We start from the raw sequence: 18,521 nt of genomic DNA on the forward strand, positions 1-18,521 counted from the left end.
CAATCCCTCTGCCAGTGGACCTCTCCGTGGGGTGCTCAGGTTATTTCACACCATTTGATTCTGTTTCACAGGAGAAACCTCACCTGCCGCGTCTGCTAAACGCCCCCTTTCTAACTCCATGACTGAATGAGAGCCATAAACTACAACTGAGGGAAGTGAATAAGCCAAAGTCGCTTTCTGTTAGCCTTGAATCCGTCCTATTTTTATTAGGTTATATGTGCATTTGATTAACATTTGTTCATTTCAACCATCCCGAATGTGAACTGTGATCTCGTTTGCCAGGGCAGCTATTGTCATTTAGCATCTAAGAACAGAGAGGATGCACAAATCCTCCCTTCTATGAGTCAGCAATGCTTTGGCTGTCTAAGTCACAGAGATCCTATTTAATTTTATGGTCTAATTTCCTTCTGGGGAAATACTGTTGATCTGTTAACCACAGTTAATCCTGAGCTCTCTAAAGAGGACTTAATAAATAGGTAACAGTGATTGATTAATTATCCTATTGAGGAATTATAATTAGAACATTCCAGTCACCCTCGAGTATACTGAGTGTTTGTTTGCTTTGTGTCTAACCTTTTTAACATGTTGGTGTACTACTACTGGCTTCATCAGGACAGGGTGTCATACTCAATGTATTATTTAAATCATGTTTCAAAGGCCCCATTCATCTTGACAAGTGGAGATGACAGAGGCCCGTGTTCGAACAGGAATGTCATAGCAACCTTGAAGTTCAGTATCCTCCGCCTGAATCAAAGAAAAATATGTCTACACTCTCAAACAGAGCGTTCCAATCCAGACAGAATTTGGATAAATGCCTCTCCCGTTAGAATATGAAAAGACATCTCGGTTGGGGACTAAAAGTGCTCTGTCAGAAAAGCTATTTTCTTTTGTCAGCCCTACAGAGCAGGTACGCTAGGTTGAGCTGAGAGGTATTGTTTTAGCAGGAGCCAAAGGAATGCTTCTGTCAAAAACCACCTCGTTACTTGGAGACATGGCCACCGAACATTGCCATTACTCTCATGAAGCCAGACTCAAGCTGTCAGGTAAAGTGCTGTGCAGTTGTGCAGCTCTGTCTGTTGTTTGTCTGCAGGACAACAGTTGCAAAACACCCACTCACCCCTCCTTTCTTAGAGCGAGCTTTGTGTTCGCTGGCATACACTACTGAGACAGACCGCCTGTGTGTGTCTCGGTCTGTGCCGAGGCAGGGGGTGCCAATGTTTAGAGATGCTTAGAAGATTTAGGGATCGAGCGAGTCAGAGACTTCAAAGGCAGGAATTGGACTCACACATATTCACATCATACGTAGAGGAGTGAAAGAGCATCTGTTTGAACCATCGAAATTATCAGTTTTCGAAGAAACAACTATATCAACCAATGTTTGTAATTTCTAAACATGAATCCTGTAGTTTGATTTGCAGCATATTGTTATTTGGTAAATCTGTTTGTTTCTTCAAGACATTAAAAAGGTGTCTCTCTCTAGCCTTCCAGGAAAGTTTGTCCATGGGGTTACTGTATGAATAATTCATCTGTGAAATGCTCCAGCATAGCAAAAATGGCATTTCAAAGCTGCATTTACCTAACAAAAAAACTAAAAAATACCCTTTTCCTCTTGTTGTTATCACAGGAGGCCAGCTTGTCCATCTGGCTTTACTACAGCGATAGCACCGCATTGCCTCTGACCTTCTTCGACCCGAAGGACTACAACCTCAACGCTTCCACACTGGACGACAAGGTGGTGTCCATATCCCAGGAGCCTCAGCACCGCTGGCCGGTGGTTGTGGCGGAGGGCGAGGGCTCCGGGGAGATGGTGCGTATGGAGATGACCATCTGTGAGGCCTGTCAGAAAACCAAGCGCAAGAGCGTCATCGCTTCGGCCCCTGTGTACGTGAAAGTCCGCTTCGGCCCGGAGGAAGACTCCGAGGAAGAAATGGAAAGCGAGATCGAAATCGAGCCAGCCCGTGTCACCAGGCGGCCGGTGGTGGATTCCAACCTCGGTGACAGAGGCTTCGAGCCATCCAACGAGCAGCCGGCGAGCGTTCCCATCGACTACACCAACTTCCCGACCATCAGCAACCAGGAGAGGCCCACCGAGGGAGAGGAAGAAGAGGAAGATGATGATTTCATCCATGCGCCCCGCAGCATGACCGACCTGGAGATCGGCATGTACGCCCTCCTGGGCGTCTTCTGCCTTGCCATCCTGGTCTTCCTCATCAACTGCATTGTGTTTGTCCTCAAGTACCGCCACAAGAGAATCCCCCCTGAGGGCCAGGCCAACATGGACCATTCCCACCACTGGGTTTTTTTAGGGAACGGACAGCCCTTGAGGGCCCAGAGTGAGCTTTCACCCCAGACAGTGGAGAGCCCCATTAACCCCCAGGAAGGGGTACAGACTTGTTGCCATGGTGACCACCACAGCAGCGGCAGCTCCCAGACAAGCGTTCAGAGCCAGGTCCACGGGAGGGGCGACGGCAGCTCTGGGGGCTCCACCAAGGAGCATGGCGAGGAGGCCAGCTCGCCAACCTCCAAGCGCAAGCGTGTCAAGTTCACCACCTTCACCACACTCCCCACAGAAGACATGCCCTATAACTCCATCCCCATTGCAGATGAAGAAGACATTCAGTGGGTCTGCCAGGACATGGGTTTCCAGGACCCAGAGGAACTTCATGATTACATGCGCAGGATAAAGGAAATAGCCTGAAGGGGCGGCTGTTAAGAAGCACCCTCCTTACAGCTTCAAAAAATACTTTCCTTTCTATTTTTCTCTTTTTTCACTTTAGTGAGAGAGAACTTTTCACAAACAAAAAGCAAGGCCGAATACACTTCTGATTTTGTTTGTTTTCTTTTTCTTTGCACAGTGCCGTTTCCCGTACACACATTTTTGGAAGTTGAAAAAAATTGGAAAGCCAAAGACTAGACAAGAATTTTAAACGCTAGAGAAATGGCTATGTCTGGATGTCCCTTCTACAGAGGTAGAGGAGTACACTCTCAAATGGAATTATAAGCTTCAGTCGTGAGCACTGTTCCGCAGGATGGATTTTAAGTGCTCTGTCACTCCTACTGGGGGTTATTTAGTGAGCGTGATAAGGACAGGAGTGTTTTTAGTAGGATGGGTTGGGTCTTGGCTCTGTGTTTGTCGGGTTGTCCCAACACCAAGTACCTTCTCCAACAAAGAGGCCTTCGATGTGCAGATTACATTTTCAGAGAAACAGCTTTTGGGACACAACACGGAACAACATGATGGACAACCAATTGTCAAAGACGCTCATTAAAAACAATGTTACCAATTCATTTTATTTTGCCAGAGTAGGGAAGCATTCGTCAATGTTAGAACATCCATTGTTCTTGGTGCAGCACATGCTATGATTTCATTCAATATCATTACTGTACACTTTGCTACATTTCATACAAATTCCAAGCCAGTGCCCTAATACTGGTTTCATACACTTTCCTGGTTAAGTCTAATGCCTTAGAATGGGTTATAGAATGGGTTTAACTGATCACAACTGATTTCAATGCTGACACCCTGTTTTCACACTTGGTTAGGGGCTAGTGCGGAGGGCAATTATCCAAAACGCTACAACTTGTCAAAGGTTTAGTTATATTGGGAAATACAAAAGCTTGTACGTATATTGTGAAGTAAACGATCTTCGACATTCTTTGCATGAAAGGAGATACTGAGGCACAATCAGCAATTTTCCAAATTTGTAAATGTTTGTATTGTAATTATCTAATTATACCTAGACAATACTAAAGGACATATGTTGTATCATGCATTACATGCATGCCATGCCAGACCTGCATAGTACAGCCCTCCCTCGTATGTACATACCATGACCAGCTGAGTTCCTCTTCAGCAGCAACATTACATTGAACTTGTTATTCATGCAGAGATAGAGAAGGGGGAACGTGTTGTAAGCATAGAGTTTCCTCTGCAGTTTTTACTAAGATGTCCCACTGTACACCTGAGAATTACAATGGAAGAACTCTCATCCCACTAAAATATTTTGCAGCAGAAATCGTTCCATTTCCTTTTTTATTTTTTAAACACGGTGACCTTGTGTAATCATGCTCCCCATTGAACACCAACGATTTTGTACCGAGTCACGATATTAATTTCCAATCAATCTAAACAGAGAATGAGAAGTACTATGTTTGGTCCAAAATATGTCCGTAATAAAGCATAGATGCTGGTCATGACCGTCACAGAAGCCAAGCGCACTGGTGCTGACGCATTGGGCTATTGTTATGGTGGTGACGCCTTTTAAGTTTCTCAGGACTGTCTGTGTTTGATGAAATCTTAAATGTAATACTAGGAGTTTTGGTTAGTGAACCTGCACAAAATAGAATGACTGCAAATGATGAATGCAATGGGATTCCATTTATAGGTTTGGTTATGTAGATGTGTTGGCTAGCTAGAGTGTGATGAATTGTAAAGCACTGGGTGGGATGATGACTGATTCTTTGAAGATCATGTTGTTTCGTACTGATCTGAAGATTTGCCAAGTTATTTTCAAGAGTGATGAAAAATAAACAGGATGGAAAACTGTCCAATCAGTTTTTAATTCACCTTTATGTGTGTGCTCTTAGTAGGTTGTGGATTTGCTGTGTTTTTGTTAATCATATGATGTGCAATATGACCACAATGGAAGAACAAATGTCACCCAACCTCTCAATTTGAGTTATGAATCCAATCAATTCATTTCCACAAAAAACATCAACCTAGTTGGCTGACATTTTGTCACCTGTTATTAAGTCATTTCTTTGCTATTCAGTTCATTTGATTTACAGCATGCCATGTGATGTACGTTCCAAATGGTTTCATTGAATAATGACCTAATTACAAAATGTGATTAAATCTCAATCAAGCCCTATTAACATCTAAAGGTAAATGGTCTTCAAAATCAAAGACAACAATTCTTGCCCTCACTTGAAACCCACGCTTTTACAAAGAAACCGGTTGAGGAAATAAACTGTTGGTTACAGCCAGACTTTTCTTCTTTCTTTTTTTTAACCCCCATTTTAAACGATGGTGTCTCAGGATGAATGTATTGATTCTCTACTGTACTTTGATCATCAGATGGGTATTTTGCCTCATGTATTACTATGGTAAACCCAAATCAGTACCACTGCTTAACAACAACGGTGGATTAAGTTTCTAATAGCAGCTTTTTAACATTCTTTTTTTATAGTTCTGACTTTCCAATTTGATTATTCTTTCAGAGATCATAACAAGTGTCTATTAAAAACATTTTATGGCTTCTGAGAATTTTTTTATGTTTCCTTTCTCAATGTATATATGTATATGCTAAACCATTTTTGTAATGTGACTTTGGTGAAGGTGTGCATATTTCTGTGTGCATCCAGTGTTTCTTCTGCAAGCTGCTGCTAGAGACTTTCTCACATGTGGTTGAATACTTTTGAAGTGTACCCCAGGTGGAGACATGGTGACCGTGCACCAGCTCACTGACGATACTATGTTCATGTACAGAGCACTGTTCAATTTCCTGTATTCTCCAGAAAAAGAAAACCCTTGTATTTCCCCCTTATATGTAAAGTACTAAAGAAAATACAATACATAAAAATCATGTGTCCTTTCTACTCGTCATTATAGCACTGTCAGAAAAAAAGTGTAATTGGGTTACATACTGTGTATGTGTTCTAATTTATTATAATTTATGGATGTATGCAGTTCCTTATCATTCAGTTGATCAGAAATAAGGAAGCCTAAAATTCCTGTCTGCAAACTCCACAACCACCACCACACACCAGACCCACAAACACAATTTTCATTCTACTACCATCATATGATTATAGGAGATTGGGACAAATTATAGTTGGGAGAAGTTAAATCAGAGATAGTACATTTAGTGAGATACCGCAGTTGGGCTTCTCCCCATTGAGAAAAGTGTCCTCTATTCCGGTCTGACTAGATGGGCGTGTCCTCTCGTGCCTGACTAACAGTCACCATAGCAGTACACGGGTAAAGTCCTGCACTGACCTGATACAAAGTTGTTTTTCCTCCAGTTTGGTAAATTGAAGGGGGGAATGTGGGTTATTGAACTGCTCAGAACCCTTTCAACTTAGATCATATTTAGTTCTAGTCTGCTGATGCCTCACCCACACAAATATGACAGGTTTCATCTAATGTCTCTGGTTAAATGGATCAGTACATGTAGGTAGGCACACTATCTCCATTTATTGTACCTAGGGAGCCTAGGGCGGACCAGTCACAGTACAGAGGTTAAATGGGAACCTGTGTGCCTGTCTATTCCTGGTCTACTGTATATAAGATACTGTATCTAGAGAATGGGTAATTTAGCCAGCTGTCATTTAAGGCACGAGGACGGCTATAGATCTGTTGGCCTCGGGGTAGGCTGACCTTAAGTCTTTCCAGTTAGATCTGCCTGATGTATCTGTCCCAATGTAACCAAAGACAAGGTCTTCATGCTATGAATCATTCGATACAGTAACATTGACACAATGGATATTTAATGTGCCCATTTGGATGATGCTACAGTATTTTGGTAGTAGAGGATAGGGTGAGGTGCCCCAAAATAGAGTATATTTTGGAAAGCACTGTGATATGTGATCAAGACGTCATGAATACACTGCTGTCACCCAAGGGAAGCAATCTCATATATTTAATTCATAATAGTTTATCTAGGATAAACATGTAGGATAAGTCGAAGATGGAATAAACACACATGAATATGAAAGTGATGGACATACAATCAAACAGTGTGCATACTATCAGTGATCTCTTGCAGAAACGACATGTACTGCACAAAACATATATACCCTGTCATGGCACTGACAAACAGCAATGTTATGTTTAATTCATCATCGTTGGTGGATAAGCAGTTAATATGACAGGATAAGTAATGAGTTTTAAAAACACTGATAGTAATACAAGAATAATAATTTTGATAGTTATGAATGATTTTCATGTCATGTCCCTTTGAGACCAATACGTTATGATGTCACTGGGCAACAATGCTTTATTTAAATAAATTAGGTTATGGTAATGTGCGAACAGAAAATAACACTATGAGGCCAGTTTCCCAGCTAGTCCTGGACAAATCAAATTTATTTATATAGCCCTTCTTACATCAGCTGATATCTTAAAGTGCTGTACAGAAACCCAGCCTAAACCGCCAAACAGCAAGCAATGCAGGTGTAGAAGCACGGTGGCTAGGAAAAACTCCCTAGAAAGGCCAAAACCTAGGAAGAAACCTAGAGAGGAACCTATGAGGGGTTGCCAGTCCTCTTCTGGCTGTGCCGGGTGGAGATTATAACAAAACATGGCCAAGATGTTCAAATGTTCATAAATGACCAGCATGGTCAAATAATAATAATCACAGTAGTTGTCGAGGGTGCAGCAAGTCAGCATGTAACGGCCATTTGAAGAAGTGAACCAAAGAGCAGCGTGGTAAGTGTTCATGATTTAATAATAGAACTGAACACTGAATAACAAAACCAACAAAGAGAACGAACGAAACAGTTCTGTCTGGTGCAGACACAAATACAGAAAACAAATACCCACAAAACACAGGTGGGAAAAGGCTACCTAAGTATGGTTCTCAATCAGAGACAACGATAGACAGCTGCCTCTGATTGAGAACTAAACCCGGCCAAACACACAGAAATAGAAAACCCACCCCAACTCACGCCCTGACCAAACCAAAATAGAGACACGAAAAGGATCTCTAAGGTCAGGGCGTGGCACAGCACCTCAGGAGTAAATGTCAGTTGGCTTTTCATGGCCGATCATTAAGAGCATCTCTACCGCTCCTGCTGTCTCTAGAGAGTTGAAAACAGCAGGTCCGGGACAGGTAGCACGTCCGGTGAACAGGTCAGGGCATAGCCGCAGGTAGAACAGTTGAAACTGGAGCAGCAGCACGGCCAGGTGGACTGGGGACAGCAAGGAGTCATCATGCCAGGTAGTCCTGAGGCATGGTCCTAGGGCTCAGGTCCTCCGAATGAGAGAAAGAAAGAGAGAAAGAGAATTAGAGAGAGCATACTTAAATTCACACAGGACACCGGATAAGACAAGAGAAGTACTCCAGATATAACAAACTGACCCTAGCCCCCCGACACAAACTACTGCAGCATAAATACTGGCGGCTGAGACAGGAAGGGTCAGGAGACAGAAAGAGTCAGGAGACACTGTGGCCCCATCCGATGATACCCCCGGACAGGGCCAAACAGGCAGGATATAACCCCACCCTCTTTGCCAAAGCACAGCCCTCACACCACTAGAGGGATATCTTCAACCACCAACTTACCATCCTGAGACAAGGCAGAGTATAGCCAATAAAGATCTCCACCATGGCACAACCCAAGGGGGGCGCCAACCCAGACAGGAAGATCACGTCAGTGACTCAATCCACTCAAGTGACGCACCCCTCCTAGGGACGACATGGAAGAGCACCAGTAAGCCAGTGACTCAGCCACTGTAATAGGGTTAGATGCAGAGAATCCCAGTGGAGAGAGGGAACCGGCCAGGCAGAGACAGCAAGGGCGGTTCGTTGCTCCAGAGCCTTACCTTCACACTCCTGGGCCAGACTTCACTTAATCATATGACCTACTGAAGAGATTAGTCTTCAGTAAAGACTGAAAGGTTGATATGCGCATCTCTCACATGGGTAGGCAGACCATTCCATAAAAATGGAGCTCTATAGGAGAAAGCCCTACCTCCAGCTGTTTGCTTAGAAATTCTAGGGACAATTAGGAGGCCTGTGTCTTGTGACCGTACATGTAGGTATGTACGGCAGGACCAAATCAGAAAGATAGGTAGGAGCAAGCCCATGTAAGCCCATGTAATGCTTTGTAGGTTAGCAGGAAAACCTTGAAATCAGCCCTTGGCTTAACAGGAAGCCAGTGTAGGGAGGCTAGCACTGGAGTAATATGATCAAATTTGTTGGTTCTAGTCAGGATTCTAGCAGCCATATTTAGCACTAACTGAAGTTTATTTAGTGCTTTATCCGGGTATCCGGGAAAGTAGAGCATTTCAGTAGTCTAACCTAGAAGTACAAATGCATGGATTCATTTTTCTGCATAATTTTTGGCCAGAAAGTTTCTAATTTTTGCAATGTTACGTCAAAAGAAAGATCAGGGTCCAGAGTAACGCCGAGGACCTTCACAATTTTATTTGAGACGACTGTACAACCATCAAGGTTAATTGTCAGATTCAAAAGAAGATCTCTTTGTTTCTTGGGACCTAGAACAAGCATCTCTGTTTTGTCCGAGTTTAAAAGTAGAAAGTTTGCAGCCATCTACTTCCTTATGTCTGAAACACATGCTTCTAGCGAGGGCAATTTTGGGGCTTCACCATGTTTCATTGAAATGTACAGCTGTGTGTCATCTGCATAGCAGTGAAAGTTAACATTATGTTTTCGAATGACATCCCCAAGAGGTAAAATATATAGTGAAAACAATAGTGGTCCTAAAACGGAACCTTGAGTAACACCGAAATGTACAGTTGATTTGTCAGAGGACAAACCATTCACACAGACAAACTGATATCTTTCCGACAGATAAGATCTAAACCAGGCCAGAACTTGTCCGTGTAGACCAATTTGGGTTTCCAATCTCTCCAAAAGAATGTGGTGATTGATGGTATCAAAAGCAGCACTAAGGTCTAGGAGCACGAAGACAGATGCAGCGCCTCGGTCTGACGCCATTAAAAGGTCATTTACCACCTTCACAAGTGCAGTCTCAGTGCTATGATGGGGTCTATAACCAGACTGAAGCATTTCGTATACGTTTTTCGTCTTCAGGATGGCAGTGAGTTGCTGAGCAACAGCTTTTTTTTAATTGAGAGGAATGGAAGATTCGATATAGGCCAATAGTTTTATTTTATTTTTTCTGGGTCAAGGTTTGGCTTTTTCAAGGGAGGCTTTATTACTGCCACTTTTAGTGAGTTTGGTACACATCCGGTGGATAGAGAGCCATTTATTATGTTCAACATAGGAGGGCCAAGCACAGGAAGCAGCTCTTTCAGTAGTTTAGTTGGAATAGGTTCCAGTACGCAGCTTGAAGTTTTAGAGGCCATGATTTATTTTCATCATTGTGTCAAGAGATATAGTACTTAAAACACTTGAGTGTCTCTCTTGATCCTAAGTCCTGGCAGAGTTGTACAGACTCAGGACAACTGAGCTTTGGAGGAATACGCAGATAAAAAATATGTTTTTCCATTGACCATGCTTTTCAGTCCAGGTGTAGGCTTGATCTGTGTCCAGGAAGCAGATCCTACGTGTTGCTCATTATATGTGACCTCCATTTTATTTTTTAAGCACATTTGACAATACAGTTAGTACAACCCAATATCCATATCGCTTGCACACTTACATTGCTTCATTCTAAGTCGTCTGCTAGTGTGGCCATTGGAACAGAACCAATGTCTCGATCCAATATCATTTGTTTTGCTGCCATCATGAGTTGATGGAGAGTTATCTCTTATGTTAGTCTGGGAGGAAAGCTGTCTGGTTTCCTGCCCATGTATGACTCACACCTCCTGCATTCATTAACATTCAGCTTTATGTCAAAAATGAACTTAACACATTTATGAATAATTAACAAGGGGTGCTGCCTTCATCTCCTCCATGCAAGTGAAAGGTTAACGTAATCACAGTCGCAAGGCAATGCCCGAAATATTGACTAAGGTTGTTCACAATATGCACATAGACTGTAAATAAGTGGTCGGTTCAGTCTTGCTCATTTAAATGCACAGGGGTGTATGTGAATATGAACAACCAACCAGGATAAAATATACAGAGATACTGTAGAGAAACGGTTTAGTTTGGAGCTGTTACCGAAAGGTGATTTTTGTTCAGAGGTGGTAAGATGCATTTACCCCGCTGATGAGGTAGCTAAGAAATGGCCCCCATATCCCCATTTAGAAGTCTGTCCAGAATTTAAGGTATGGTCGGCAGAATAAACTAAATTTCAACTGCATTGTATGTAAGGTGTGTATATTACAGGTATGATATACATTATTGCTGATGCCAAAATATGTCTAATCAATACATCTAGGTTAATTATTAATTTAAGATCATAGGCTCATAGTGTGAGAACAGAAATGGTATAGAATGTCAACAAATAGCATACGCTTTCCTAGTGTTTTCATGAATGTATTGAAATCAATGGAATTTTGTCCTATATATCCCCATATTATAGACCGATGATTGTACTAGTCCTAATCTCGTTCCCAGCTGGCTCTTCTCTCTGTCAAACCTTCTCTGTCGAATCTACTGTATATGCGGTAGCAAATGAGCTTGGGGACAAGGTTATACCAGTCCCCGTATTTCTGTAATTATCTGCATCTAAATGCAGAGGACTATTTTACATTTCTGTTTCCTTTTTAGAAAAACTGCCCATGTAGATTAAATGCGGCCGTGGAATTTACATAAGTGCTACTTACCCACCAGCAAATCAATTTATGGCAGGTGAATAGTGAAAAAAATTAACAGGGGGTTGTGCTGGACGGTGATAAAGAGTTTCAAATATATGTGTGCATACCTTCTAATAATTCAACCATGTAAGCTACCCTCCTGTGATGGATAAGGAAGTTTGTGCGAATGGAGAGTCGCTTTGATATTATCGAGGGAGGGTAATTTTTTAAGCTGTCCGTCCCCTTCAACAGTAGCAATGGCTTGTGTGTGTGACCTTTCTCCATTGTGCATGCTATCTACAACTGAGGCTGACAAACAATCAGATTTAAGTCTATATCAAGGAATTACAGGTGGACTATTACATCAACCTGAGCCCTGAGGCAGCCAATATACACGATCTCCAAATCATATTTAGGGTGCATCCTGTATCAATCTATTCCTTTAATCTTTTCATCAAAATGTATGTGGGTCATCTCACGTAGGCTGCATCATCATATTGGTTTGGGATACTACCTCTAATTTTTTTCTGTTTTGCCACAGCTAGCTGTAATATAAAAGGATTAAAACACCATATTTTATATTACTGTAGGAATGCTTATCTTGGATCAGGTCCCCCCTGTCCATGTAATATTTTTCATGTGATCTTAAAGGTAAAAAACAGACCCTAAATCAGCAATCCTACCCTGCTAAGCTTGATACATAAGGCCCCTGAACTGTAGATTAGTCAGCTCAAGACTCCACCAGCCAGGGTGTATACTGTTGTCTCTTTTCTTCCAGTATGCGAATAGGCATTGTGACTCTCGAGTCAAGGACTTGATAGAGTAGCCTAGATTTCCATCTGTGTGGCCTGGAAAGAGAACTGGCAAAAAGAAGCACACAAGCGAGTGTGGTGGCTAGCAACAGAGTGGCTGTCAAATCAACCGTCAAACATCATCCGTCAACGCTGTTATCACAACTCCAATTTAGGTGAGTAATGTGTTTCTTGGTAAATGTGACACCTCATGTCATAATTGTTGTGAGACCACAATGTAGAACCCATAGGCTCTCCATTCCATAAGTTTGGCTGTTCAGCTGGAATGTGGAAGCTTTGTAAATAAATGCTGTAGCACATATTGCTGGGATGTGCTGTGGACAATGTGTAAGAATTAGATCAAACTGAACAAAAGGCTGTTATTGGTCTGTGGAAAGTGCAGTGTGTAGCCATACATTGTTAGGCATTGTCTCTACAACACAGAAAGTATGTTTTAATGTACAGTCGTGGCCAAAAGTTTTGAGAATGACACAAATATTAATTTTCAAAGTCTTCTGCCTCAGTTTGTATGATGGCAATTTGCATATACTCCAGAATGTTATGAATAGTGATCAGATGAATAGCAATTAATTGCAAAGTCCCTCTTTGCCATGCAAATTAACTGAATCCCCCAAAAACATTTCCACTGCATTTCAGCCCTGCCACAAAAGGACCAGCTCGAATAACAGACTGGAAGCTTCAAAACGAGGGTGGTGCTTGGAATCATTGTTCTTCCTCTGTCAACCATGGTTACCTGCAAGGAAACACATGCCGTAATCATTGCTTTGCACAAAAAGGGCTTCAATGGCAAGGATATTGCTGCCAGTAAGATTGCACCTAAATCAACCATTTATCGGATCATCAAGAACTTCAAGGAGAGCGTTTACATTTTTGTGAAGAAGGCTTCAGGGCGCCCAAGAAAGTCAGGCAAGTGCCAGGACCGTCTTCTAAAGTTGATTCAGCTGCGGGATCGGGGCACCACCAGTAAAGAGCTTGTTCAGGAATGGCAGCAGGCAGGTGTGAGTGTATCTGCACGCAGTGAGGCAAAGACTTTTGGAGGATGGCCTGGTGTCAAGAAGGGCAGCAAAGAAGCCACTTCTATCCAGGAAAAACATCAGGGACAGACTGATATTCTGCAAAAGGTACAGGGATTGAACTGCTGAGGACTGGGGTAAAGTCATTTTCTCTGATGAATCCCCTTTCCAATTGTTTGGGGCATCCGGAAAAAAGCTTGTCTGGAGAAGACAAGGTGAGAGCTACCATCAGTCCTGTGTCATGCCAACAGTAAAGCATCCTGAGACCATTCATATGTGGGGTTGCTTCTCAGCCAAGGGTGGGCTCACTCACAATTTTGCCTAAGAACACAGCCATGAATAAAGAATGGTACCAACACATCCTCCGAGAGCAACCTCTCCCAACCATACAGGAACAGTTTGGTGACGAACAATGCCTTTTCCAGCATGATGGAGCATCTTGCCATAAGGCAAAAGTGATAACTAAGTGGCTTGGGGAACAAAACATCGATATTATGAACCCATAGCCAGGAAACTCTCCGACCTTAATCCCATTGAGAACTTGTGGTCAATCCTCAAGAGTCGGGTGGACAAACAAAAACCCACACATTTTGACAAACTCCAAGCATTGATTATGCAAGAATGGGCTGCCATCAGTCAGGATGTGGCCCAGAAGTAAATTGACAGCATGCCACGGCGGATTGCAGTCTTGAAAAAGAAGGGTCAACACTGCAAATATTGACTCTTTGCATCAACTTCATGTAATTGTCAATAAAGGTCTTTGACACTCATGAAATGCTTGTACTATGAAATGCTGTATAGTAACATCTGACAAAAATATCTAAAGACACCGAAGCAGCAAACTTTATGGAAATGAATATTTGTGTCATTCTCAAACCTTTGGGCCATGACTGTATAGTAATGTCTAAGCTATTGGCCAATTATTCACATCCAATAGGAAATTGGAGGTTGAAGCTGTTTGCATCATTCTACAACAGTGGTTCCCAAACTTTATATAGTCCCGTACCCCTTCAAACATTCAACCTCCAGCTGCGTACCACCTCTAGCACCAGGGTCAGCACACTCTCAAATGTTGTTTTTTGCCATCATTGTAAGCCTGCCACACACACTATACGATACATTTATTAAACATAAGAATAAGAACATAAGAATGAGTGTGAGTTTGTCACAACCTGGCTCATGGAAAGTGACAAAGAGCTCTGCTAGGACCATCAAATTGATCAGAAATACAGTGTAGACATTGTTAATGTTGTAATTGACTATTGGAGCTGGAAACGGCAAAAAAAAAATTGAATATCTACATAGATGTACAGAGTCCCATTATCAGCAACCATCACTCCTGTTTTCCAATGGCACGTTGTGTTAGCTAATTCAAGTTTATAATTTTAAAAGACTAATTGATCATTATAAAACCCTTTTGCAATTATGTTATGACAGCTGAAAACTGTTTTTCTGATTAAAGAAGCAATAAAACTGTCCTTCTTTAAACTAGTTGAGTATCTGGAGCATCAGAATTTGTAGGTTCGATTACAGGCTAGCCTCCAACACTCTGCTCAACAAATTGGATGCAGTCTATCACAGTGACATCCGTTTTGTCACCAAAGCCACATACACTGCTCAAAAAAATAAAGGGAACGCTAAAAGCGGCGCAGGTCCTAATCCAGGCACTTGTCATCTCCCGTCTGGATTACTGCAACTCGCTGTTGGCTGGGCTCCCTGCCTGTGCCATTAAACCCCTACAACTCATCCAGAACGCTGCAGCCCGTCTGGTGTTCAACCTTCCCAAGTTCTCTCACGTCACCCCGCTCCTCCGCTCTCTCCACTGGCTTCCAGTTGAAGCTCGCATCCGTTACAAGACCATGGTGCTTGCCTACGGAGCTGTGAGGGGAACGGCACCTCAGTACCTCCAGGCTCTGATCAGGCCCTACACCCAAACAAGGGCACTGCGTTCATCCACCTCTGGCCTGCTCGCCTCCCTACCACTGAGGAAGTACAGTTCCCTCTCAGCCCAGTCAAAACTGTTCGCTGCTCTGGCTCCCCAATGGTGGAACACACTCCCTCACGACGCCAGGACAGCGGAGTCAATCACCACCTTCCGGAGACACCTGAAACCCCACCTCTTTAAGGAATACCTAGGATAGGATAAGTAATCCTTCTCACCCCCCCCCCCCTTAAAAGATTTAGATGCACTAGTGGCTGTTCTACTGGATGTCATAAGGTGAATGCACCAATTTGTAAGTCGCTCTGGATAAGAGCGTCTGCTAAATGACTTAAATGTAATGTAAATGTAAAATAACACATGCTTGATCTGAATGAATTAAATATTTTTATTAAATACTTTTCTTTACATAGTTGAATGTGCTGACAACAAAATCACACAAAAATGATCAATGGAAATCAAATTTATCAACCCATGGAGGTCTGGATTTTTAGTCACACTCAAAATTAAAGTGGAAAACCACACTACAGGCTGATCCAACGTTGTTGATGTAATGTCCTTAAAACAAGTCAAAATGAGGCTCAGTAGTGTGTGTGGCCTCCACGTGCCTGTATGACATCCCTACAACGCCTGGGCATGCTCCTGATGAGGTGGTGGATGGTCTCCTGAGGGATCCCCTCCCAGACCTGGACTAAAGCATCCGCCAACTCCTGGACAGTCTGTGGTGCAATGTGGCGTTGGTGGATGGAGCGAGACATGAAGTCCCAGATGTGCTCAATTGGATTCAGGTCTGGGGAACGGGCGGGCCAGTCCATAGCATCAATGCCTTCCTCTTGCAGGAACTGCTGACACACTCTAGCCACATGAGGTCTAGCATTGTCTTGCATTAGGAGGAACCCAGGGCCAACCGCACCAGCATATGGTCTCACAAGGGGTCTGAGGATCTCATCTCGCTACCTAATGGCAGTCAGACTACCTCTGGCGAGCACATGGAGGGCTGTGCGGCCCCCCAAAGAAATGCCACCCCACACCATGACTGACCCACCGCCAAACCGGTCATGCTGGAGGATGTTGTAGGCAGCAGAACGTTCTCCACGGCGTCTCCAGTCTCTGTCACGTCTGTCACGTGCTCAGTGTGAACCTGCTTTCATCTGTGCACAGGGCGCCAGTGGCGAATTTGCCAATCTTGGTGTTCTCTGGCAAATGCCAAACGTCCTGCACGTGACACCCTTTGCTGCACGTATACCCTTTGTTGGCAATGACAGAGGTCAAACGTTTTCTGTAAGTCTTCACAATGTTTTCACACACCGTTGCTGGTATTTTGGCCCATTCCTCCATGCAGATCTCCTCTAGAGCAGTGATGCAGATCTCCTCTAGAGCAGTGATGTTTTGGGGCTGTTGCTTCATTTTTGAAGAAATGATTTTGTTCAAAACTTTTCAACTATTGTCTGTCTCTCTCTGAGTCAAATAATCACAGCCTTTTATGCACTGCAGTGCTAGCCAGCTCTAGCTTATGCTTTCAGTGCTATATTAATTATCTGATCCTTTGATTGGTTGTATAATATGTCAGTTCATGCTGCAAGAGCTCTGATAGGTTGGAGGACAGCCTCCAGAAGTTGAGGTGAGAATGAAAAAAATGAAATTCCATGAGGAGGATGGTCCTCCACTTCCACCTCTGAGGAGCCTCAACTGGTTGGCGGGAACTGAAACACGCTGTCGTACACGCTGATCCAGAGCATCCCAAACATTCTCAATGAATGACATGTTTGGTGAGTATGTAGGACATTTTCACCTTCCAGGAATTGTGTACAGATCCTTGCGACATGGGGGTGTGCATTATCATGCTGAAACATGAGGTGATGTCAGAGGATGAATGGCACAATAATGGGCCTCACGATCTCGTCAAGGTACAGAGGGGAGAACAAGTATTTGATACACTGCCGATTTTGCAGGTTTTCCTACTTATAAAGCATGTAGAGGTATGTCATGTTTTATCATAGGTACACTTCAACTGTGAGAGACGGAATGTAAAAATCAAAATCAAAAATCCAGAAAATCACATTGTATGATTTTTAAGTAATTAATTTGTATTTATTGCGTGATATAAGTATTTGATCACCTACCAACCAGTAATAATTCCAGCTCTCAAATACCTGTTAGTTTTTCTTTAAGAAGCCCTCCTGTTCTCCACTCATTACCTGTATTAACTGCACCTGTTTGAACTCGTTACCTGTATAAAAGACACCTGTCCACACACTCAATCAAACAGACTCCAACCTCTCCACAATTGCCAAGAGCAGAGAGCTGTGTAAGGACATCAGGGATAAAATTGTAGACCTACACAAGGCTGGGATGGGCAACAGGACAATAGGCAAGCAGCTTGGTGAGAAGGCAACCACTTTTGGCGCAATTATTAGCAAATGGAAGAAGTTCAAGATGACGGTCAATCACCCTCGGTCTGGGGCTCCATGCAAGATCTCACCTCATGGGGCATCAATGATCATGAGGAAGGTGAGGGATCAGCCCAGAACTACACGGCAGGACCTGGTCAATGACCTGAAGAGAACTGGGACCACAGTCTCAAAGAAAACCATTAGTAACACACTACGCTGTCATGGATTAAAATCCTGCAGCACACGCAAGGTCCCCCTGCTCAAGCCAGCGCATGTCCAGGCACGTCTGAAGTTTGTCAATGACCATCTGGATGATCCAGAGGATTGGGAGAAGGTCATATGGTCTGATGAGACAAAAATATAGCTTTTTGGTCTAAACTCCACTCACCGTGTTTGGAGGAAGAAGAAGGAAGCGTACAACCCCAAGAACACCATCCCAACCGTGAAGCATGGAGGTGGAAACATCATTCTTTGGGGATGCTTTTCTGCAAAGGGGACAGGATGACTGAACCGTATTGAGGGGAGGATGGATGGGGCCATGTATCGCGAGATCTTGGCCAACAACCTCCTTCCCTCAGTAAGAGCATTGAAGATGTGTCGTGGCTGGTTCTTCCAGCATGACAACGACCCGAAACACATAGCCAGGGCAACTAAGGAGTGGCTCCGTAAGAAGCATCTCAAGGTGCGGGAGTGGCCTCGCCAGTCTCCAGACCTGAACCCAATAGAAAATCTTTGGAGTGAGCTGAAAGTCCGTATTGCCCAACGACAGCCCAAAAACCTGAAGGATCTGGAGAAGGTCTGTATGGAGGAGTGGGCCAATATCCCTGCTGCAGTGTGTGCAAACCTTGTCAAGAACCACAGGAAATATATGACCTCTGTAATTGCAAACAAAGGTTTCTGTACCAAATATTAAGTTCTGATTTTCTGATGTATCAAATACTTATGTCATGCAATAAAATGCAAATTAATTAG

At 43.2% G+C, this 18,521-nt stretch overlaps 1 protein-coding gene across 2 annotated transcripts in view; it reads left to right on the forward strand.

Annotated features, from left to right (window-relative positions):
• The window catches only part of tmem132e (transmembrane protein 132E), a 350,391-nt gene extending 345,125 nt beyond the window's left edge, over nt 1-5,266 (forward strand). For both annotated transcript variants that reach the window (XM_035779824.2, XM_035779823.2), the window contains exon 9: nt 1,625-5,266. In XM_035779824.2, coding sequence (XP_035635717.1) covers nt 1,625-2,698 — 1,074 coding nt within the window. In that variant the 3' untranslated portion in view covers nt 2,699-5,266. The remainder of the gene's footprint in view (nt 1-1,624) is intronic.
• The last annotated feature ends 13,255 nt before the right edge of the window (nt 5,267-18,521 follow it).

Source organism: Oncorhynchus keta, chromosome 11, assembly GCF_023373465.1.
Source record: "Oncorhynchus keta strain PuntledgeMale-10-30-2019 chromosome 11, Oket_V2, whole genome shotgun sequence".
Lineage (NCBI taxonomy): Eukaryota > Metazoa > Chordata > Actinopteri > Salmoniformes > Salmonidae > Oncorhynchus > Oncorhynchus keta.